The following is a 25,241-nucleotide window of genomic DNA, read 5'->3' on the forward strand; positions in this document are numbered from 1 at the left end:
TATTGCATGATAAGAAAAGTAAAAACAAAAAATTTACTCCTGAGCCGGTGTGACTTGGATGACATCTTCGATTGTCTAGTTGCAAAGCATCTCTCTTGGAATACTTGGATGAATCCAACCATCAAATTCAAAGTCTCTATCCACCTCCTCGCCAATGACAATGGCATTAACCTGACCGTTCTGAATCACCCCATCACTCACAACCTTGATCGGACTGAGGATATCAGGCTTAAGCGATGCATTCTGCTTTCCATGTCTGAAACCAAGACCATTCTTGTCGAATTTGGGGCACACATCAATTACTTGCCCCATCCTTCCACCTTTCCAGTCTCAACAATAACCTGTGCGTCTTTTAGGGAAGACATAACCGTTTATGGCTTCGTTATCTCATAAAGAGGAGTTCTCACAGCATTTACAGCCTCGAACACTTGGAACGGCGTCTCATGTATTTCACCTTTGATCTCCACATATCGGAAAGAAGAAAAGTGACTCACGATGTAATCCTCCTCACCACAAACTGTCACCAGTTTACCATCAACTGGATACTTCAACTTCTAGTGGAGAGTGGATGTCACAGCGCCAGCCTTGTGAATCCAGGGTCTTCCCAACAGACAACAATAAGCAGGTTGAATATCCATCACGTAAAAGGTCGTGGTGAAGACCCAAGGACCAACTTGGATTGGCAGATCTACTTCTCTGAACACAAACCTCCTTGAACCATCGAAAGCACGTACCACCAACTCACTGTGACTCAACTCAACACCAGCATAGTCAATTCTCATAAGGGCCGATTTGGGAAGCACATTCAAGGGAGAACCTGTATCAACCAAAACACGGGACAAAGTCGTCCCCTTACACTCCATCGAAATGTGAAACGCCTTGTTGTGGTTTCTCCCCTCAAGAGGAAGATCACAATCAGTAAACCCCAAACCATTTCCAGCTAAAATATTATTGGCCATCGCCTCTAACTGATTCACAAATATCTCATGCGGCACGTAGGCACCATTCAGAATTCTCAAGAGAGCGTCTCTATGACCCTCCGAACACATCAACAATTGCAAGATGGAAATCTTTGATTGGGTCTGACCCAGCTGCTCAACCACTTCGTAATCAGACTTCTTGATGATTCTCAATAATTCCTCCAAATCCTTGGAAGATACGGCATTATTGGATGCCCCATTCTGAATTGGAGAGTCCTGGTCATCAGTCACCTCTTGTTTGCCTTTGGACCTAGCCAAAGCATCTGCATTGTTTTGTACGGGCTGGGGAGAGAACACCCTTCCACTGCGAGTGATTCTACCAGTACCGACAAAATTATCGGCATTTGCAACTGCGGCCTCAACAAATTTCTCTTTAGACGGCCCTCTTCCTTTTTGGTACCATAGTAATACAAGTCTGAGCCATAATGCCAAGGAAAGGCCTTCTCACTCTCATATGGAATCGGCCCAGGAACAATAATCATCAATGCCGCTGGTTGCTCTGCATAGGGAATGACGATAGGTATCTGAACAGGAACCTGAATACTGATAGGAGCCACGGGTTCATATGGAATGTCAATTACCACTACCTCATCACTTGCAACCCTCACGTTTCCCCTCTTTCTATAGAACTGGAGAGGACCTTCATCCATCAATCTCTGAACCATGACCTTTAGTTCATCGCAACCCTCGTATTGGCTCTTACAATTCATACAATCAATGCCACAATCCGGTATTATACCATTGTTAATCAGATGTTGCTTCACAGATAGGAATGGAAATGTCAACCGACTCACATCAGGTACCACATTCATTGCTTCAATCTCAATAGCATTCACACCCGAGCCTCCGTGAGTTGGCATCGGATTATTGACAATGTTGGGCGCCGGAGTGAATTGAATAACCTTCTGATCCAACAAATCCTAAACCTTATTTTTCAGAGCAATGCATTTCTCAGTATCATGCCCAACACCACCAGAGTGGAATGCAGAACGGGCATTCGCATTATAGCTTGGAGATTGTCTGTCCGGAGCATTTGGAGCGTCCCTCAAAGTGATTTTCTCGATACTGAGCAAATGCTGCAACAACTGAGCATTTGTCATAGGAATCAGATCAAAGTGTCTGTTAGTCCTGGTCCTCGGAGGGAATCGATTGTTCTGATATTGAGGACGTTGCCCTTGCTGCTGCTGTTGTTGAGGCATAAGAATAGTAACACCATTCACCTGAGAATTACTTCTTCCTTGGCTTCCCTTTCCATACACAGCATCAGCATTTCCTTCCTTCTTTCTGGCATAACCCTCTAACTATCTCTTGCCACTAGCAGCACCCGAAGACATGCCTATCTGAATTTTTCCCATTTTCAAACCCATCTCCACACGTTCACCACACCTAACCATTTCGGCAAAATTTGCAGACGTACTACAAGCCAGATAGTAATGTCCTGACAGAGTACTCGTGAACATATCAATCATCTCACACTCAGTCGTTGGCGGTTGAACTCTCGAAGCTAGTTCACGCCACTTCTGAGCGTACTCCTTGAAAGATTCTTTGGATCCCTGAACCAAACTCTGCAGCTGAGTCCTGTTGGGTGCCATGTCAATATTGTACTAATAGTGCTTAATGAAATCCTTGACAAGATATCTCCATGAATGGATATGAGTTCGCTCAAGTTGTACATACCACTCCAAAGAAGCTCCAGCCAAGCTATTTTGGAAGAAGTGCATTAAAAATCCCTCATCTTCAGAGTATACTGACATTTTCCGATAATACGCCTTAACACGAGTCATAGGGCAAGTCGCTCCGTTGTACTTGTCAAAGGATGGCACTTTGAATTTCGGTGGAATCCTCACACCAGGAACCAACCCCAAGTCATTAATATCCATGCCCAGCACTCATTTTCCTTCAACAGCCCTCATACACTCCTCAATCAGACGAAACTTCTCAACCTCACCGTGTGCACCCTCCGCACCATGCCTAGAAAGCTGATCCACATCATCAAATTCGAGGTCCTGATTACCAAGATTCTGATTTCCTCTCAAAAGACGAGACAGAGGTGGTGGAGGGAATCCCTGATTCTGGTTGAAAGGATTATAAGGCACATAAGCAGGACGCCTGAACTCATTCTCATCATGATGATCATCAATCCGGCCCGACACGTCATCGTACAAACTGTGTTGTAATCCTTCATTTTCAATCCTCCTGGAATTCTCGACGAGAACTCGCAATTCCTCTGACCCCTGGTAACGTTAGCCAACGCCTCCATAAACTGCGTCATCTGTGCATTCATCTGCTCTGTTAACTGAGCCCGCATCTCAGCCATCTTCTCTTGTATCTGCTTCATCTGTCTTCGTTGGTTGCTTCGAGTCAGATATGAATGAATTGTCGTTGTCGAAAGCCTTCTGATAATAAAAGAGCAAGATATAAGAGAGATGATCTACAAACCTGCAAATGCATGAAAATGTATGATATATGGTATGACATGCATGAAATGTGTGTCAGTTTTCAGGTATCCAAGAGTTCATCTCACTTTCAGATAGGACACATCAACAAGATACAGAATACCATCAGATAATAAGAATAGTGCAACAAGATATCCGGAGAAACCCTGAATTGTATTTCATTCAACATGAGCAAATCAAAGAGTTCATACAAATTAATGGTGTGTAACCTAGCAACAAAGCAAATGCTTCACCAACATCCACATGAGGTTTAATATAGCAAAATACAACCCCTTCCAACAATCCTGGAGGTGGCCGATAAATCAAAATAACAACAACTCAGATATACTCAATCGGATCAAGCCGAACAGCTACAACATAGTCATCTCTGTTGGGCTCGGAGTCTTGCAAGCTCTTCCTCAAGTCGAGCTGACTTGGCCTTTTCTTCCGCTAACTGTTTTTCTAAATCCCGAACCTTTCTCTTGCTATTACTTTTGGACCTTTGCAACTTCAAACATTCTTGTTGCTTTTGGTACAAGCTTTCCTCCATTAAGTCATGAGAGCGCCTTTGAGCACGTGCCATGCTTGAGCCTTCACCTTGCGCTTGCTTGAGCTTACGAGATAACTCTACCTTTTCTTGATCTCGGAAATAATTCTCCAAATCAACCTCTCTATCCTTCGCTTGAAGTTTGATGTTGTCCGCCTTGGCTTAAGTGTAGAGCTCGGCAGCAACTGTACCAGACAAGATGACCGGAGGTTGTTCATACAAGGGATCCGACCTCGCAAATTGCAACAACAAATCTTTGGCTCGCGCCTTGACCCAATCCATATAAGGACCCATAGCAATAGGAACCTTCTTGCTTAGAGTAGTTTGATCTCTCTTGTGAACTCTAGTCCAAGCAAACGTTATCTTCTCTAGCTCCACAGGATCTTTACCATCGTCAAAGTACACTGATTCAAATGCTTCTACATCTTTCCGAGACCCTTCCATTGCATATCCCAATTGGCGGTAGGCGAGCGTGGGATTGTAACTAATACAACCTCTGGTTCCCATGAGAGGAACATTGGAATATTGACCGCAACTACTACTGATGTTCCAAACCTCCCCCACACAATAGTTCCACCTAATGTCATAAGAAGTGAGGTTAACAAGCATGTCCAACCACTGGAAAGAACCTTTCCTGAGCACAAATGGTCCTTTCATTGGCAAATGCAACATGAACCATTGATACAACAACGGAAGACAAGAACCAACAACATATCCTCCCTTCAAATTTCTAGAGTGGACTATAAAATAGGTGTCCGCAAGCAATGTTGGCACGAGGTTTTTGTTCATGAAGACACAAATAGCCGACAAACTCACAAAGTTCTCCACTGATGGAAACAATACAATGCCGTAAATCATAATAGCAAGAAACCGACCAAAATCAATCCAACGCTCTTTCTTAGCCGCCTCCTCAACCTTACTAATCAGAAAACAAAGATAGAAATCAAGAATAGCACCAGATGATTTCCAATTTCTTTCCACCTCCTTTATACCCATATGAAGAGCTTCAGCTATCTTTTCAAGCCTCACAACCTTGGGAACTCGAACAAAAGGCACATCATCAGTAATTCGAATGTTGAGGATGTAAGAGATTCCTCAAGTGTTGGAACTAGTTGATAGTCTTGGAATGTGAAACACCTCAACTGTGGGTCGTATAACTGAAACAGAGTGATCAAGGCCATCAGATCAAAAGATGTGTTGAAGATAGAAAGCAAATTGCCATAATCACGATTAAAATCACGTAGAACCTCCCCTTTCAGATGAGAACTCAAACTTATCAACCCAGAAACATCAATAACCGGACTCTTGTAAGTACTGGTGTGTCTTGTGCGTTCTTTGACGGTATTGGCGGAGATGTCCATCTTTTAGCTTGAATGAACTCTTGAATGGCCCTGAAAGACATGACATGCAAATGCTTGTTATTATTATTATTTTTTGCATCATTTTTTTGGAAAAGTAAATATACAATGATGCAAGGTGGTGGGACTTTGGATGTCTCCCACCGGACATGTCTGGATTTCCTCAAAGTTGCATGACCCAGGTTCAAAGGTTCGGCACCAATTCGGAACACCCCGTAGATCACAGGCTATAATCAATAGAATCAGAACCATAGTCACCATCAAAGAAACAAACCCACTCGAACAAGAACTATGGTAACCCTCGAACAAGAACAACGATAACCCTTGAACAAGAACCGAAGTCACCGTCAATGTACCTGTTAAGCAATGATTGATTCCCGCCCCACTCACAGGTAAATCTAGGCCAGGGTAGATCGAAAAGCCAACAGAGGATCGAATGTAGGCGTTATCATACGATATTGCCTCATTCCACCAAGCTCTGCCCGTGGATACGTGATCAGATCAAACAGGCATACGCCTTCTGTCCGTCACGGCCACTCTAATCCTAGTTCCTAAGGTATGACTCATGACCTGTGTATTGGGTCTTTTACCTCTTGAAACACCCACCCACAGATAGAAATCCAGACAGTCCAGAATACGATGCAGAAAAGTAAAAGCGCAGATAGAATGCAATGCAAACAGGAAAATATGCATAGCAATAAAACACCCAAAGATAAACACACAAGCGCTAGGATCGACTCGCTAGGTCCGGACCCGCAATAGGTCGAGACGTCCCCAGCAGAGTCGCCAGCTGTCGCTACCCGCAAAAATTAACAGAGTCGCCACTAACATATTTATCCTGAAAAGGAAGGGAATGCCAGCAAACCACAAAATAAAACAACGGTCTCACGACCAGAGAAAAAAGGTAAGGGAGTCGGTTACGCGAGGGGAAGGTATTATCACCCCACGCGCCCATCGTACTCGAAGTTTTTTTTTTGGAAATCTTGGTATCCGGCCTTGCGACCGACTAATCCAAGAGGGACCAATCCCACCGTCCACTAGCGGGGGCCCCGTTTAAAGCCAAAACAAAGTTCCGTATGGACTGGCCCAATACAAGGATTGATAGCACCTAGCGGATTCGAACTCAGGACCTTGAGAGGAGCACACTCTCAAGACCCAAGCCTCCACCGCTAGGCCAACCCTTGGGGGTTTAGGGTTTTGTCGTACTCGATGTTATCCACGCTTGTGTCTAAATCTATGGGTGTGTAACAAATCTATGCCTAATCTGAACTAAAATGCATGCAAAATGTAGGGGAAAATAAAGAGTTATACTCGCACGGGGCCTACCCTGCTGCCTACATATCCTTTTTGAGGAATCAGAGGTTCCGTAGCTCGGCTAACTAACTTCTGTTTGTTTTGTGTTTTTTAGGTGAACGAGTTACATTCGCACTCCGCTGCTCGACCTTTGGAGTCTTACGCTTGGGAATGGAGCGGAAATAACAAGCTCTTAAGAAAAGAAAATCAAAGAGTGTGGTTTGTGTTTTAAAGAATGCATGAGGAAAACCTAAGCTAAGGGTGAAAGCTTGCTACCTATGTTATCATACAAAGGATACAAGTCTAAACTAAGCTAGCAACCTACAGATAAAAGCGAAAAGCAAACAAGAATATCACACAAACAAGCTCCGCTCGTAAAGCAAACAAAACCACTGGCGCAGGCCGAGTAGTAGAAAAGCGGTTCCGCCATAGCCAAGGGGAGCGGATCACCCGAGTCTACCAAGCATTAGACCTCACGAAAATGATCGGGCCATGGACAAGAGGAGCGAGTCCCTCTCAGCAACCAAGCTGTCACGGATCTGAAAGGAAAACGGTGCGTGCGTACACCGAGCGTCAACGTCGATCAACGTGAGCTATAGGAAATGCGGGGGTCCGATTACATGAACCCTTTACCTGACATACTCGATAACAAAATCTTGTGCTGGTTCAGAAGCAAGCAACGCGTAGCGTGCGCTTATCGAATGAACTCGATGAGACTAGGCGGGGGTTGATTGCTAACCCTTTCCGCATGCCTTCCATGAGGGCTTAACAGAGTGCCTTTAAAGGTCTTATTACACCGTGACTCTCTGCCGCAAAGCACAAATATAAACACACCAACAAAAACAGAGCCTCTTTCGAGGGCTTGGCCAGATGAATGCCTAAGTCCTACTTCTCATGTTAAAGGATGATGCACCAAGCAATAGAGTGCGAGAAAGATAAAATGAAACGGGATCAATACCGAACGGATTATGATCCGTAAACTGCAGCGAAGAGAGAAAGAAAACTAGGGATCCCGCGAGCGAGCTAGCAAAGGCAATAGCAAATAGTCATCACACCGATTAGCCACGTAAGCAAACAAGGGTCAACGTATGCGTCGAGCATAATCACACTACACCTGCAAGAGGAACAAGTAATCCAAGCATACAGATATAAAGCAAAAGAAACGTGTCTCCAAGGTGAGAACACAACACGAGTGAATGCGATTGTAACCCGCAAATAAAGCGGAACACTCAAGTAATGAGCGTCGATCGGTAACTATCCAAATGCCTTTCACACTAGCACACAAGTTAGAGATAATAAACATCACAATTGGAATTGCGTTATTACTATAAACCAAAAAAGAAATGGACAAGTAATGTACACATGGAATGAATGACAAAACATCAAGGAGAAATCAATCATAAATGATCTACAAATTAATGAAAACCAAGCATCTAACTAGATAGTACATCTTATAAGCTTTCCAACGATATAAAGAACATGCAAAACGGAGCTACGAGTAAAAAGTTATGAAAGATTGAAGTTAGGAAAGAAAAGAGACAAAACAAGCAAGGGAACCGGTTCCCCTATATGGGAACCCGTGTTCCAAGCACAAAGCACACACAGGAATCGGTTCCCCCAGACTGGGAACCGGGTTCCAAGGCATTCTGCCCAAATCATGAACCAAAGGGAAAAAGCAAGAACCGGTTCCCCCAAGCTAGGAACCGAGTTCTAGACCCCTCTGCCAGGCCCCAAACGCAAACCAAACAACCAGGAACCGGTTTCCCCAAACTGGGAACCGGGTTCCAAAACACGCTGCCAACTCTCAAATTGACTTAGGTTGAGGGGGAACCGGTTCCTCCACTATGGGAACCGGGTTCCCCTGTATGAAAACCAATTTTTATCATTTTTAAAAGCTTGGGAACCACTCCCACTCAATCTAAACCAATGCCAATTCAAACATGCCATGAAGAGCCATCAAAATGTATGCAATGCACAATGAAACATATGTGAAAACAAGTCACAAATTCAAAGCATTTAGCAATAGTAAGCACATGGGAACATTCAAAGCAAACATCGACGCGAAGCACATTATAAGCGACAAGCGAACAAGAATTGAGCACCAAATCAATAAAGCCAAGCATGCATCGATTTCAAAATTAAGCACCATGTAACATCTTGTAGAATGAGAGCTACAAATCCGCAAGTCAAATAAACCGAATACCAACAATTATGCCAAGTGCGACGCGTCATCCAATTCCACGGTGAAATATCATCACCAATGATTACATCAATGCAACAAAGGAAATAAGAATCAACACATGCACAAGTGATCAAGCTACCAAACATATTCAAGTCACGACCTAAGCATCAAGCAAGGTAATTATCAAGCAAAAGTTTACCACATGCATTTGTACAAACACCTCGAGTGCACCACAAGTCACATACATGGATTTTAACAATTAAGCACACAAAATCACCAACAATTCATAGATCCAAGGCTAGAATGTCACAATTCATCATCAACAATCATCAATTATATACAATAATCATTAGATCACCGCCAATTCGATTAACAATATGCAAATTCACCGATCAATCAACATTAATCAAGAACAAAACATGAATCTCGATTTGAATTCACAAAATGATCAATAATTAAGCACTTAATTCAAGATCCGAAAGCTTATAGAACGAAGATCTAAACCGAAGTGCGAACACGAACACGACACGAACGCGAACACGAAGCGAAGTCGAAACGCGAATCCTAAGGGAGAGGAGAGAGAGGCGCGCGAGATGTGTAGGAGAGGATGAGAATTCAAACTCGAGATCTTGATCTTCAATCCATGTTGTTCTTGAATTTGATGAAGATCAATGAATGTTCATGAAGATTGATGAATGTTTTATAGAATTTGTGGTTTTGATTTGAGAGAATTGAGAGAAAATTGAGAGAAAGTATTTTTGACTATTTTGGGTGAAGTGAAGTTATGAGAGAAAATAGAGGGAAAATGTTTATATAGTGTGAGTGGTGAAATGTCCAAAACGCCCTTAATTATCTCTTTTTGGCTCGTTTTCGAGGAAGTGCGAATCGGGGGAAAATTGGAAAGCAGGACCAATGTCAACTCGAAGATGACTAAATTTTTGGATCGTAGCCGCGAGAATCGTCTCAATCTGATAAGCGATGAGGAAATTATGCGCGTTTGAATGACGAGAAACGCTTATTCATCTGGCGCGACTGTGCAGAATTTTGTGCGTACCGCTCAAAGAACTCGATAAAACTCCATCCTTGGCTCGAAATCTGAACAAGAATGTGTGACGAATAATCGAAGATAACGAAGTTTCTAAGAGAATGCCGCCGGAATGGACCTCATACGATAAAAATCGAAGAAGTTATGAATTTTCAAACTTGTCGCGACATACCCGAAAATACACTTTTCACCAAAAAAATACGACGTTCTTCAAAATGCTGGGAATTTTCAGTGCATAATTGGTCGACATCCCGAACATATGAAATCTTGATAATAATGGCATGGAGCTCCAATTAAAATTTCGAACGAATCCGCTGGACGGATCATTACATATGAATTTTCTAAGGCCCGAAAACCTACATTCAGCACCATTTTTCACTACGAACGCTCCAGTAATTTGCAAATTCGACAACCTTCCTCATGGAATTGGTTTCTGAGCCAATCACGAAAGTTGTAGAGAACGTCAAAACAGTCTCGGCCACGTGGGAATCAAGCTCATAATACCTTACGAATAAGACTTATGAATTTTCTCGTATTTTCACTATATACACCACATTTCATACCGTATCTCCTTAAAACCATGAAAACTCTTTATTATTTTTCTTCCCTTTTTGAACGACAAAATAAACGTCTTTTATAACTTATAGCTCAAATAAAAGAGGGCAAATTTTGGGGTGCAACACCCATATTGGTTCGTGTATGGGATTATCTTTAATGATTTGAAAAATGATAGTAAAAAACCTGCTAAAAGAGTGGTTGCGACCAAACATACCTTAGAGAGTTTCAAAGGCTTTCTCCATTTAGACATAGATGCAGTGAGAATAACCTCTCTGATAGGTCAAGGTGTGGAATGTTTGGATTTCTTGGTTTTACAACCTTACAACCTTTACTGATTTTTAACATATTATGTTTCGACTAACCCACATTCTTTTCAGCTGTTGAAAGAAAAGTAGTGAAGAAGGATAAACTCTTGGTGAAAACCGCTTCAAGCACTACTTCTAAACCCACTTCCTCTTCAAGTCAAGGAATTCCGACTAAAGAAGTTTCCTCGAAAACAACAAGGGGTTCGAAGGTAGTCGATTATATGATCTCTTTGTCTCTCTCCCTTTTCTTTTTAAATACTTACCTGTCTTCTTTTCAGGGTGATGGTAAACCTCCATTAACGCCAAGTAAAAGAAAAGTCTCCTCTAGCAACGTCACAGTTATCGAAGATGAGGACGAGGCCTCCCCTAGACCTTTAGAAAAGAAAAGAAGAAGAATAAGGCAACTGTTGCCTCTTATCAAAACACCAATATCCCAGGCATCCAACTCAAGATTATCCCCCCCTTTTCCCCTAGAACTTCAACCTCAAGCTTTTGGGGACGTAGCTCTAGAGCATATTGGGAGTAATGCTTCTAACCCTCAGACTCAACAGATAAAGCTTTGTTACTACTTTCCCTCTTAGAGAAAACATCTTCTCTATCTTAACATTCTTAATTTCAGGAACAAATTGCTGCTCCTCAGGTTTCGACTGACAACCAGAGTGGGCCTTCCGCCTCCAACCAACATTGTCCAAAACAAAGGATCTTCGACTAGAGTCCAACAGCCTGAGCCAATTGAGGCTCAAAATGATCAAGATACTTCCTCTCCTGGAGAAGATGGTAGAAAAAACTTGAAGTCAACTGACGAGGCCCATCTAGAGGGAGAAAAAGATTTTGAACAAACTCCCAGCAATCCTCCTACACGAACCAAGTTCCACACGGATTATACTGAGGATGATGACCCATCTATCGACACCGTTGATCAATACTTCATTCAAGATGAAGAAATGGGTGAACAAGAAACCACGCCTGGGAATGATAAAGCCATTACTGTCGAAGCTGCTACTGCAACGACAACGCAACATGTTGATGCTCTGTCTGTCCTGTATTATTGTCTAATGTTTGGCTAAAACATATAATAGCAGCAAATGGTCAAAATGTGAATCTTGCAAGTTTATAAAGAACAAAACAGGTACAAGCAAGATGTTAGAAGGAATGTCATGACATCGCGCCTGCAGAACTGGAAGGAGGATTATATTTGTACTTAACAAATACAGAATATTCTATGTGAATATTATGTAATCCTATGTGGTGCACATTTACAGGTCAAAAGAATAATTGAAGAATCAGATCAGAAGATTGAAGATTCAGAAGAATCAGATCGGAAGATTGGATTCCGCAGTTTCTAATTTAGGAAACTCAGGATTAAAAGACCTAATTTGTAGCAGAATATTTTCTGCATATTTGTAACAGCCAGAGTGCTTAGAAATAGGAAACATTGTAACCTAGTTTAGTAAGCTAACCAGCACTTAGAAAGATGTAACCATTAGGGTTAGCCGTGTAGGTGAACCTCCCGGTTTGTGGGAAGGTTACTGATTTGTCCTTCTCGAAACCTGTAGGTTAGAGAAGTGATTTGTCCTCACTCGAAACCTGTAGGTAAGAGTTTAGTATTGTAAGCTTGATTGAAGCTGTGAAGCAGATCAAGTATGTGTTCATTGTTAATTGTGTAAATAGTTGTTGCAAGGTTGTAACAGTTAGGTATCACCAGGGAGTGAGCAGAGGTTTTCTTATCTTGGATGGATTTCTGAGATAGAGATTGCATTGGGTAGTGACTAGGTAAACTAGAGGTTGTTTATCTGTAAACCAGAGGTTATTTATATGAAATAGTACTACTGATAGTGGAATCTTCTTCCTGTCTTGGTAGCCCCCAGAGTAGGTTTGTTAGAACCGAACTGGGTTAACAATTAACTGTGTTATTTATCTTCCGCATTGTTTGTTCAGTTATGAATGTTATGACTTTGTCTATAGCATCAGGTTCAGAAGTGTTACCTGATCCTGTACAGAACCATGTAAAAATTATAATCTGGTTATGTATGCTGAACATATGTGATCCCAGGTCTCATTGACTCTTTCCTAAGAGTACTCAAATAATGAGGGATCCTTGTATTCTGCTGGTGCTACATTAATAACAGATCAGATGTCTTGACATCAGGATTAACATCCGAGTCTGTCATACTAGAATTTTCAATTGGTATCAGAGCAGGCATCCTGTCTGTTTCTGGATGAGATTCGTAAGGGATAAATTCTGGTTGTGGTAAAAGCAGAAGAGTGTTTGAACAAATGATGTTCATATTGTATGGTCCCTTGAAGTGGAGGATGGACCTATATGATTAGACCAACCTGACCTAAGAGCTGTGATGCTGGAATAAAGAGTGCTAAGTCCAAGGACTTCATGCGGGAGTGAAGAACTTGAATTTAAATACAAATTCAACTAGTGTCTATGAACAGAGAAGAAGCTCATCAAAACCTTCATGCGGGAGTGAAGATAATGATAAGGTAACCTCTGTTGTATGTGAGTTCATCAAGTCAGGATTTTGGTTTAATCAGTTGCTTGGTGCAGAAGCAAGCATTGTGCAAGGTTGATTAACAATCAATCTGTAGTTGTCATGCTTACTACTAACACTTAAAGTAAGCATTGTGTGAATTCTGTTGATATATGACTATTTTTCCGCTGCATAGTCTCTGAAAAACCCTAGGGTTATGAAGGTTCAACAGAATGTATGGCAGGTATTGACAGCTATAATTAAAGTGTCAAAGATACTTGAGTAATCTCTCAAGTCCACTCATAATGGCATGGTTTATTAGAGATGATGAATATCACCTGATCAATGATACTCATAATTATCTGCAAGTGTGTACCTTGAAATCTTCAAGGTTGAGTGTTCCTAGAAGGAGGAACAGATGTCCTATCTGATGTTGGGATATTAAGAACTGGTATGCAGCTACCAGCTGAAGAACAGATGATCTGGTGCTAAACTAGTGTAGTGTGAGAACATTGGTTTGGAACCTACTCCTGGTCTGGAAGAGGAGACATCTGCTAAGTTAATTAGGAAATGATTAACATGTGCTTAGTACCACTAAGAAAAACTCATAAAGGTATTCCTTTCTAATCCTTTATGTTGTACATTTGAAGAGCCTATATTTGTAAGTTTCCTCTGATCAACGAAACCAGATAAGTATTCATAACCATAGAGCAGTTGTTGGAGCTGAATATTGTGTCTCAATCACAGTGAAATATGGTTAAGAATGTGTACTTCCCTAGTTGTTATCCAGAAAGGGTAGTATGATTTTAAATCAAGGAATTCAGTTGGATCTGACTAAGTTAGTGTTATGTTATGACTAAGTCTATTCTAGAAACCTAGCTGAGGGAATATCCTCTATAGGCACAGATCATGGCATCCTTCATCTCAAAGTCAGAGTTAAAGTCTGAAGAAAAGTTTATTGAGATGCTGGCTATTTTATCCCTTGATGTGTCTGGATATTGCTGACTATTGGATTATTCTGGTACTAACCTGAGCATTGTCAATTTGACATTAAAGATGTTAACCAAGAACCATGAAGGATGATGTCACATCTGATGTTATAACATCTCAAGATCTTCAATTATTTTATGTATTTGCCAAGAACAGAAAGTATAAACATGAAGAGGTAATCAGTCAGAATGACCTAGTGTGAGTAGCAAATTCTAACTGGAAAGCTGGTAAGTACTTTGACGGGAGACTTAGTACTTATTAGGTTTAGAACCTGGATGCTGAGAAAAAGTTCTTACAACCATGAGTTCTCAATTATATTCGCACATCAAAGAAGAAGGCAAGAGTCTCTGATGTGGGATACTGATTCTGTTAAATATCTTGATGGGAGCTGGATATTTACAAAGTATGTATAAAACAACTCAGACATGTTATTGAAGATCAATTTATAGTTATACAATCACAGTTTCTTCTATTCCAAGTTACAGAATGTGGCAATCTGGATCTTGTGTAGCAAGCAAACTAAGGTTTCCAAAGCTTGGAATCTGTGGCAAATTCCAAATGAAGGGAACTTCAAGGATGAACATCAAAGATGTCTTAAATTTGTATATCTCAGGGGGAGTAAAAGAGTATGAAAATCAGCAAAGACAATGTTTTTCTACTTCTTTTCATTTGAAAAGTCTTTCAAAGACTAATCTTGAAGAAAGAAGAACAAAGTCACACAAAATCCTCATAACATAACTCAAGTCATGTGTATTCTCAAAGATCAGCAAAGAATATTCTTTGCATTATCATCTGATGACATGGATTGATGGTGTATATCACTTGTTCTGATATAAGTGCATGATCCAACCTATGCACAAGTCCACCTGGTGCAGTTTATTCTCAAATAACATTTCTTGATAAAGACTTTGGGTGAAGTCCAGGTATGTTGTTTAAATTGCTCAAGATTATAGAGTCTTTTCATTTTGTTTGAGTCTTGTTTGAGTCCCTCATGTTCTTCTTTCGAATATGAGAAGTGTCTAGAGTCTAGGTTATGATTGTCTAATTGAGTCAATCATAGGGTTTAAGGGTAGTGTTCAGGCATTGTTAAGTCTGAGGTCATTCTTTACATCTGTTTGGTAAAGAATAAAGAGTCATGTTTCGAGTCGTGAACACAATTCGTTTCCTGTGTTCCAAGTCCTCTATAGAGATGTGTTATCTCTATGGATTGTCAAGAGTTTGTTTGAGTTCAGATGAACTAGTGTCTTAGGTATCAACGTCACAAAGTTCATATTCCCTAGTAGAAGGACTGGGAATATATAGAAGTTTGAAAAAGCAACATTATAGTCTAAGAGTGGCAGTTTGGACATAATGTGGATTAGAATGGGCAGGTTCTGATCTGGATGTAAGTAATGTGTTTTGGCCATACACAATTACTTTCATGATGAAGACTTCACTTAGTGAAGATGACTATGAAGACAAAAGTTCTATGATCGGATCAACACAACTAAGGATAAAGAAGAATCTCTTCTGTTCAAGGAGTATGTTAATCAATGTGTGAGATTGCAAAACACCTTATCAAGAAGGATTTCAAATTATCTTAAGCAGACCATGATCTATTTTCAAACATGGTAAGGTTATGCTCAACAAAATTCTAGGAGTGGCAGTTCTGCTTGTTGAGATTATGGCAACCTCTATGTGTATGATTTTAGTATCAAGGGGTCATCTGTTGATCATTTTTGAAGGAGATAAGTTCTTAGACAAGGGTCTGCTGAAAAGAAAAGGGGAATGAAACTTGTGGAAAATACTGGTAGTACAAATGTCAGACACAATGTTATGACATTCTACTTCTGGTGTAAGTATTTATTATGAGGAACAAAATTGCTATAATGAGTGTGTTCAGCAGGATTGTTGAACAGAGGGTGCGGCTCTTGAAGATATGAAGATGTGTCTTATATTTTCCATTCATCATTTCAAGCTTATTCCGTCTGTGGGAGCTCAAACTATCTCGGATAGGGGGTAACTTCTTTTGTCAAGAGAAATCTCTTGGTTAAAAATACCTTTACATCATGAAGAAAATGTGATACCTTTGTCATTTATTTGAATGGTTCAAGTCAACCATGTGCAACTAGTAATCATTATTCCTTCTCTACACTAATGAGGTAGCTGTGTGCTAACAGTCTCAAGGTGTACAAAAACAACAGAAGTCTATGTCTACGACTAGTGAGTAAGTAGGGAGTCTGTTAATTGGTCCAAATGATGCTTTGTCTTAATATTTTACGGAATCTTGGGCTATGTGCCTGAAGAAAAAAAAGTGACAATGTCTGACATAATGTCATGACATGTTTAAAGACATTGAATCTTCACAGTCAAACAAGGAAATCTGATTTGAAGTTTATCTACACATCAGAGGTTGGTGTAAATTTCATTCAATGAATATGCATGCACTGGTAATTCAAGATAACTCCTATCAGAAAAACAGTCAAAAACTGCTTTGGAAAAAGTAAAAGCATTTGGAACTGTTTCCTAATCAACCGTTTGACCATTGAACAAGACATTTCGTTAATTCCTACGATCTTCAGTCTGCTATATAATAGCATCTCCATGAATTGCAGAAATCAAACTCTCTCAAAATGTCGTTCGGGTGTGTTCTTGTGAGTCGAGTCTGGGTTTGGTATTGGGATGGGCTGCTGTACCAAAACCATCTCAGAAAAAGAGAAACACGGGCTGGGGATGTTGATGGTCTCTACCATGGGTTTTTCTGCAATAACAACAAAGATGTTCCAATATATACAACCTTCAGTATAGGGATCATTTTTGTGATTTGTGATCTGAGTTATGAACACAAATTGTGATTTGTGTTCCGAGTTACAAGAAGTAACGACAAGAATCCAGTCTTGGTTCTCTTGAGAACTCGAGCTAGGAGTGGATTTCTTGACACAGACAACAAGTATCTCCCAGGATTAATCGATATATCCAATTACAATATATGAGATATTGTCGGTATTTGTCATATTATGGCTAAAAAGGGGGAGAGATACAGATGCTGATTTTTCTAGTGAAAGCAAACATGACCAAGTCCTTGTTGTCTAAAGTTGCTGCTGACTGTTACAAGAATAGTTTTAGCCAAAATAAGCCAAAGGGGGAGATTGTTGATGCTCTGTCTGTCCTGTATTATTGTCTAATGTTTGGCTAAAACATATCATAGCAGCAAATGGTCAAAATGTGAATCTTGCAAGTTTATAAAGAACAAAACAAGTACAGGCAAGATGTTAGAAGGAATGTCATGACATCAACTCATGACATCGCGCCTGCAGAACTAGAAGGAGGATTTAGTTTGTACTTAACAGATACAGAATATTCTATGTGAATATTAAGTAATCCTATGTGGCGCACATTTACAGGTCAAAAGAATAATTGAAGAATCAGATCAGAAGATTGAAGATTCAGAAGAATCAAGTCAAAAGATTGGATTCAGCAGTTTCTAATTTAGGAAACTCAGGATTAAAAGACCTAATTTGTAGCAGAATATTTTCTGCATATTTGTAACAGCTAGAGTGCTGCGATTTGTAATCCCAAGTCCAATTGGGATCAGGTTATAAATAGGAAACTTTGTAACCTAGTTTAGTAAGCTAACCAGCACTTAGAAAGATGTAACCATTAGGGTTAGCCGTGTAGGTGAACCTCCCGGTTTGTGGGAAGGTCACTGATTTGTCCTTCTCGAAACCTGTAGGTTAGAGAAGTGATTTGTCCTCACTCGAAACCTGTAGGTAAGAGTTGAGTATTGTAAGCTTGATTGAAGCTGTGAAGCAGATCAAGTATGTGTTCATTGTTAATTGTGTAAATAGCTGTTGCAGGGTTGTAACAGTTAGGTATCCCTAGGGAGTGAGCAGAGGTTTTCTTATCTTGGATGGAGTTCTGAGATAGAGATTGCATTAGATAGTGACTAGGTAAACCAAAGGTTGTTTATCTGTAAACCAGAGGTTGTTTATATAAAATAGTACTACTGATAGTGGAATCTTCTTCCTGTCTTGGTAGCCCCCAGAGTAGGTTAATTAGAACCGAACTGGGTTAACAATTAACTGTGTTATTTATCTTCGGCATTGTTTGTTCATTTATGAATGTTATGACTTTGTCTATAACATCAGGTTCAAAAGTGTTAGCTGATCCTGTACAGAACCATGTAAAAATTATAATCTGGTTATGTATGCTGAACATATGTGATCCCAGGTCTCATTGACTCTTTCCTAAGAGTAATCAAATAATGAGGGATCCTTGTATTCTGCTGGTGCTACATTAATAACAGATCAGATGTCTTAACATCAGGATTGACATCCGAGTCTGTCATACCAGAATTTTCACAACAGACTATCATTCTACCGTCCATAAACCAAAGCTTGCCTATGTCACTTACTGAAGAGGAGAAAAATGCTATGAAAAAGAAAGATCCTCTCAAGTATGTCAAATTAATGTTGGCTCAAAGGGAATCTTCTTCTGAAAAGAGCATCTCTAGAGTTTCAACTCATTCTGGCAATAGTACCAGTGTAACACCCTTCTAAAACCCCGCGGAATAACAAATAAAATTCAGAGTAAAACATGAAAAGGGTATTACAACTTCATAATATTTAAAACATTAAGCCATGTCATGCCTCATGAGTAACTTCAAAACACATTATTCAGTAATCATGTTAACTCAGCGGAAAATAATTCAAAACTGAATAACATAAAACAACGGTATTCAACACCAAGAATTTACCGATTTAAAACCAACAAAACATCATTCTAACATAAAAATTAATCCACCAGACAATACTAAAATAAACGCCCCCCAGTGTTACAAGACCAGAGCATGACCCGACACAACCGACTAAACGAAGTAACTCTACGAGTTATCCTCACCAAGCACAAGCCGCCACTCCTTAATCTGAAAAATGTCAACAGTAAGGGTGAGACATATCACAATTAAACTATATTATAAGTTCATAACGACAAAATATCATAAGCAGATTATTCACCCAATCATCACATGTATTTCAGATACACAACAGTAAATCAAACACACAACCATTCATATTAAACACATACGAATTATAACATTGGACAACTTCCATTCATGTTATAATTATACACAACAACCTAATGCAATGCAACTAAATGCATGTGGTACCAAACATGGGATAACCCATCTCACCGATCCACCACCATAAAGATTCGGCTACTTCTCTCACTAATTCCACACAATGGGAATTAGCTACCGCTGTCCCACCACCATAAGGGATACAGCCCACAACATGATTATGAAATACATGCATCAACCATAACATGCACATCATCAACATCCACCAAAGATTCATAATCATTCATCCATAACACACAAAGAAAACTCATATCACAACCATTTGATATTCACCACAACATAATACATTTAACACATAAATATATTATCACCACAGCAATCACATAGCCTTTGTCAAATACAAATGACATATTGCACACAAGACAATCAATGTCATCCTCAACAACCACCGAAAACAACATCTACATTTGATAACTTAAGCCTCATGTATACATACAATTACCAAAAACATATGCAATTAAGAATTATCTATGCGATTCTGATATTTACGCACATCACCATAAGTCAACATATTGAATTATCCACCACTTATACAATATGCATTTATCACATAATAATCACAACAATGCATAGAATTTATCATTCATCAATCCCATGTATCACAATTAGCACATAGTACACAACACCAATACATATTGTTCTTAAATAACATTATTCCATGACATACACATATACGATTACATGTCATTTTCACAACCACATAATAATTAAATCATCTTGTGCTAATCAATTTATTTTCATCAAAAAGAGCATTTTGTTAGCTTCGTAACGCTTCGAACGGCACCCAAAACGGACTTACGGATCAATAGTTATGAATTTTTAATGTTTTGAAAAAAATGCCAACACAGCGATGTAACGGGTTACATCATTCATGTAACCGGTTACATCAGTTCCAGTAGTGAAAATACCCCATTTTTCTTCGATGTAATCGGTTACCTCAACCATGTAACCGGTTACATCACCCAAAAATTCCCAGAAAGTTGCGTTTTTCATCATTTTTCACATAGGTAACCGGTTACCTCAACCATGTAACCGGTTACATCACTGAAGAAGTGTTAAAATCTGTATTTTTCTTCTGCTACGGGATTCTACCTTCAAACCCCCAAAAACCCATCTTTTACACACCAGAAAATCATTATAAGTCCTAATTCTTCAAGTTCAATACCAGCATTATATAATTACTCAAATACACACATCAATTCCATCCATTGAACATAAATCATACATCATTCACATCATCACAAACACATCCAATTTTCCCTATAGATTCCAAAACCCCAAAATCTAACACACATTCAATTGAGATACAAAACCTACATAATCAATCCCATCATCGTTAAACTGATAATATAGGCTAAAAGGATTAGTCACCCCTTACCTTAGCCAAGAACCTTGAATTCTTCTCTTCCTCCTCTTCTCCCCTTTCACGTTCCTTCTCTTTTCCTCTTTTGCTTCTCTTTTTCCTTATTTTCACAATTTCTCTATTTTATAAAAAAATAGGATAATTAGTTAGTAAGGCCTCTCCATTGGCACCTCCCATTTTACTAACTACGTCACGGCCCAATAACAATAATTCTCATAATTCTTCCAAAAATCCAATTTTAATTGCTAAATAATCAAATAATTTCCAAATAATTACTTTAACTTAATTAAATTAATTTATGAAATTACGGGGTGTTACAACCAGCGAGGCGTCCTATGAAGAACTTCTGAAGCAAGTGAAGATGGCTGTCTTCGAAGTTGATATTTTCGAGAAGCTAAATACGAATGTGGGTGCAAGTTTTAACATCAAACAACGGATAAATAAAATTGACATTACTGCCTGCCCCACTGACGTAGGCGAGGCCCTTGTTGACATCCAGAACCTGATAAATCAAATTCAAGCAGAACATAATAGGGAAGTGGATGTCAAGGAGGAAATCAAATCAGTCGAACAAGCCCAAACTGCTGAATTCGACATTGCGCTTCGAACTTCTGAGGCTTCTAAAAAGCTACTTGATTCTCAAAAATCAGCACAAACCCAATTTGATACTTATACTGCTTCTATCAAGCTCTTGGAATCCCATATCGACGAGTTGCATAAGAAAATCTATGATGCTAAAGCGAAACGAGCTGCTATCCGGGGTTTAGATAATACTGAAGCAACTCGACTAGCCAAGCAAAGTGTTGAGCACGTCGAAAGGGCTACCGCTATGGTGCAGAGATTGTGCGTCTTAAAGGAATTCAGACGATGGTTCAGTATAAAATAGGCTTGGCGAAGACGAAGTATAACCATATGAAGACTGCTGTTCCCTTTTAATTCTTTTTTAATTTTTTGAACTAGCTTTCTTTTTGTAACCTGCTTAAGACATAACCATTTTGGTGAACCTTTAGTCTTCCAATGCATTTATTATTTCAAAGTATGATGGTTATATCTAGATTACGAATATCTGTAGGAATAGTCGTTTCTTGTAGTTAATAAACTTCGACTAGACCTTTCAGTGACCCCTACGTCCCTGATTGTCGGCTAATTATGACTCCTTATTTCCAAGACGTCTCATTAAGACGTGTGTGCGCCGGTTATTAAATGATTACACTTCAACTTCCAAGGCGAACATACTGTGAACTTCACGTCTTCCATATAGAAAATCAACACGTGTCCCACTCATGCTGCGAAGCGTAACCAATCACCAACGTGGGTTACCATTATATAAACACTCAACTTCTCATTGTTTCGTATCCTTTCATCTCTTTCTCATTTTTCTCATATTATATTTTTTTTAACATGTCTTCCTCTCACAGAGAAATCATTCCTTCCATTCTCAAAGAGTTCAACACCTCTCTTGAAGACTTCAACGAGTATGGAGTTGATCTTCCCGGCATGTTTGCTACACAAAACTTGGAACACTATCTCACTATCTTAGATGGTCCTATGGATCTTGTCTTAATTGTAGAGTTCTAGATGCATGCATGCATCCAACTAGACCGGGAACGAGACGCCATTATCTGCTCTAAGATCTTTGGCTCTTCTGTAACACTCTCTTCGAAACTCATTTCTAAAGTGATGAAGTGTGAGAATACTGGAGTTCTTGCTGAAGAATATTGCAACCTCTTCATTTCTGATGTCCTAAAAAGGGTATTCACTAATCCCAACAGTTCCTTCACAGCTTTCTTGGGAAGGATATGGCATTAATTTCTAGTGGGGAACTTTCTCCCACGAAAAGAAGATCAAACAAGAATAATGGTGGAGGATCTCCAATTTCTGTACTTCCTCCTTCTCAGGAAAAAGATCAACATACCTCTCACTATCTTCAAACATCTCAAGGTGGAAATCCTAACTTCACGCAAGGGCAAGACTCTCTACATTCCCGATGGAAGACTCTTGTCCTATATCTTTACTAAACTAGGTGTAGTTAGAAAACTGCATGCAGCAAGGTTGCTTGACGCCTTGGAGGCCGAAAGTTGCCCTAGGCTGAACCTAGGTGAGTTCTATCTTCAAAAATAGTTGAAGATAACTTGTAGGTTTTTTTCATGATGTTTTGTAATGTTTCAACTGATGTATTATGTGCTTAATTATATCAGTCGTTCTTAATTAATGAAAATCTTTTCTAACTACAATGTTGGCTTGAGAGTTGCTCGTTTCCCTATCTTATAGTAATATAACTCTGTTTGTGACCAAACTATTTTGGCAAATTTAGTATTCTTGAATAAATATACTTCGCCATGTTGGCCCTAATTATCAATCTTCAATTATTACGTCGCTGTAATTTTAACTTCATACATAAATGGTTTATATTTTTTCAAATACTTCCCATTTACTTTTAGGATCCTTCGATCCTCTGCTAACTCTTCTATCTCATATGCATTGTTTGAAAATGCTTTTAAGAATCGAAATGGTCCTTCCCAATGTGAATACCATTTTCCTAAATTTTTATTCTTTTTATCCATAGGTAATATAACTTTCCAAACTAAATCACTTATAACGAAAGTTTTACCTTTGACCCTTTTGTTGTAAGCCCTTGCTACCCTTTCCTTCTGTCTTCTTAATACTTCTAATGCGTGCAATATTTCTTCGTCTAAATCTGTCAACTCGTTCATCATCATTTCCCAATACAAATCATATGGAATTTCTTCTTGTCTCTAGATCCGTACTGATTGTAAGTAGATTTCGATAGGTAAGAATGCATCATGTCCAAATGTTAACTGGAAAGGTGTAGCATTCGTTGCTTCCTTAAGGGAGGTTCGACAAGCCCATAGTGCCTGATCTAGCGTTTTGTGCTAGTTTTTTGGTTTTGTTCCTACGTGCTTTTTTATTAAACCAATTATCACCTTGTTTGCTGCTTCGACCTTCCCATTGGCCTGAGCATAATAAGGTGTGAATGTTAATAACATGAATCCCATTTGTTTTTCAAATTCTTGCATATTTCGACCAATAAATACTGACCCTTGATCTGTTGTTATACTTTCTGGGATTCCAAATCTATACAGTATTTGCCTTTGAATAAATTCGATGACAGTTTCCTGGTCTACGTTTACCAAAGGTACTTCTTCGACCCACTTGGTGAAATAGTCAATTCCTACGAGGATGTACCTTTGACCTTTAGATGAAGTAGGTTGAATTTCTCCAACCAGATCTAAAGCTCAGCCTCTGAAAGGCCAAGGTTTAATGATTGCATGGAATTTGCTTGCAGGAGCATATTGAATTCCTCCATGTACTTGACACTCTTGGAAGCCTTTAGCGAATTCTATACTGTCTTTTAGCATGGTGGGCCAATACATCCCATACCTGAAAAGCAACCATTTCATTTTTTGGCCTACTTGGTGTGCCCCATATGCCCCACTATGAATGTTAGCTAAGGCTAAGTACGCTTCGTTTTCTCCTAAACATTTCAATAGGATGCCTTCAGGAGTTTTCTTGAATAGCTCATTCCCTATCCAAACGTAAGACAAAGCTCTGTACTTGGTTTTTCTATCTGTATTTAATGAGGGGTCTTTAAGATACTCAATAATTGGATTCCACCAATCTGTATCTGCTAAAGTATCAATGGCTAATACCTCGAATTCCTCTTCATTAGCATATCCTAAGTGGTTGCCTTCTAGGTCTACCGGAGACAACATGGTGGCCACTACTTTTCCTCTTACTTCGACAAGTTCCTCTAACTTCTCTTTTGAAATTCTATATCCTGAAGCTATTTGTGATAAATCATTAGCCTCTTGATTTTTCATTCTTGGAACATGTTTTATCTTCACATGTTCGAGTTTTTTGAGCAGTCTGTTTGCAATGACGTAATACATAATCAAATTTTCTTTTATGAATTTGTATTCTCTAGTCAATTGCTTAACTACTAACCCTGAATCTCCTTTAATTTCGACCTTGGTTGCCCCCAATTCAAACAAAGCTTAAAGTCCTCCAATAAGGGCTTCGTATTCTACTTCATTGTTCGAGCAAGGGGGACCTTCAATACTATACTTGAGTTTTGTTGGAATTCCATCCGGAGAAATTAGCAAAATTCCAACTCCACTACCTTCTTTATGGGTAGAACTGCCGAAGAACAATCTCCAAGGTTTCATCTCCACATAAAGTTGGGGATGTTCGACCACTGCGTGGTCCACTATAAAGTCTGAGACAATTTTTCCTTTCAAAGCCTTCAAAGGCATAAAGGCCAAAGAATACTCAGTTAGGGCAAGCGCCCATTTACCAATTCGACTATGCATTATTGGCTTTGATAACATATATTTAATGACATCAAAATGCGAAGATACATATAAATCAACAGGTTTTATATAATACTTGAGTTTAGTACAAGAAAAATGCAGGCAAAGACACAACTTTTCTATGGGAGTTTATCTCGTCTCTGCATCATTTAAAACCCTACTAAGATAATATATGGCTCTTTCGATGCCATCTTCATTTTTCTGTGCTAACATACTACCTATAGTAGTTTCAGAAGCCGATATATATAATCTCATTGG

The 25,241-nt window shown here is 39.4% G+C and overlaps 3 protein-coding genes across 3 annotated transcripts; all 3 read right to left on the minus strand.

The window, feature by feature from the left end:
* Positions 1–371: 371 nt before the first annotated feature.
* On the minus strand, positions 372–1,840 carry LOC131597321 (uncharacterized). Its single transcript, XM_058870025.1, has 3 exons — positions 1,429–1,840; positions 614–1,369; positions 372–517 (listed from the first exon to the last, which is right to left on the minus strand). The coding sequence occupies exons 1-3, from the start codon at positions 1,838–1,840 to the stop codon at positions 372–374; spliced, it is 1,314 nt and encodes a 437-aa protein (XP_058726008.1).
* Positions 1,841–4,124: 2,284 nt separating this feature from the next.
* On the minus strand, positions 4,125–5,323 carry LOC131597322 (uncharacterized). Its single transcript, XM_058870026.1, has 2 exons — positions 5,210–5,323; positions 4,125–4,994 (listed from the first exon to the last, which is right to left on the minus strand). The coding sequence occupies exons 1-2, from the start codon at positions 5,321–5,323 to the stop codon at positions 4,125–4,127; spliced, it is 984 nt and encodes a 327-aa protein (XP_058726009.1).
* Positions 5,324–23,909: 18,586 nt separating this feature from the next.
* On the minus strand, positions 23,910–24,563 carry LOC131597323 (uncharacterized). Its single transcript, XM_058870027.1, has one exon. The coding sequence runs from the start codon at positions 24,561–24,563 to the stop codon at positions 23,910–23,912; it is 654 nt and encodes a 217-aa protein (XP_058726010.1).
* Between the last annotated feature and the right edge of the window lie 678 nt (positions 24,564–25,241).

The sequence above is a fragment of the Vicia villosa genome, linkage group LG4, assembly GCF_029867415.1.
Source record: "Vicia villosa cultivar HV-30 ecotype Madison, WI linkage group LG4, Vvil1.0, whole genome shotgun sequence".
Taxonomy (NCBI): domain Eukaryota; kingdom Viridiplantae; phylum Streptophyta; class Magnoliopsida; order Fabales; family Fabaceae; genus Vicia; species Vicia villosa.

Coding starts and splice junctions, on each gene's coding strand:
- LOC131597321 (XM_058870025.1), bottom strand. CDS start 1,840: ATGCCAACTCACGGAGGCTCGGGTGTGAATGCTATTGAGATTGAAGCA. Junction 1,370..1,428: donor TGGGCCGATTCCATATGAGA/GTGAGAAGGCCT, acceptor GGTACCAAAAAG/GAAGAGGGCCGTCTAAAGAG. Junction 518..613: donor TATTCAACCTGCTTATTGTT/GTCTGTTGGGAA, acceptor AACTGGTGACAG/TTTGTGGTGAGGAGGATTAC.
- LOC131597322 (XM_058870026.1), bottom strand. CDS start 5,323: ATGGACATCTCCGCCAATACCGTCAAAGAACGCACAAGACACACCAGT. Junction 4,995..5,209: donor GTTCTCATCTGAAAGGGGAG/GTTCTACGTGAT, acceptor CGAGTTCCCAAG/GTTGTGAGGCTTGAAAAGAT.
- LOC131597323 (XM_058870027.1), bottom strand. CDS start 24,563: ATGTATTACGTCATTGCAAACAGACTGCTCAAAAAACTCGAACATGTG.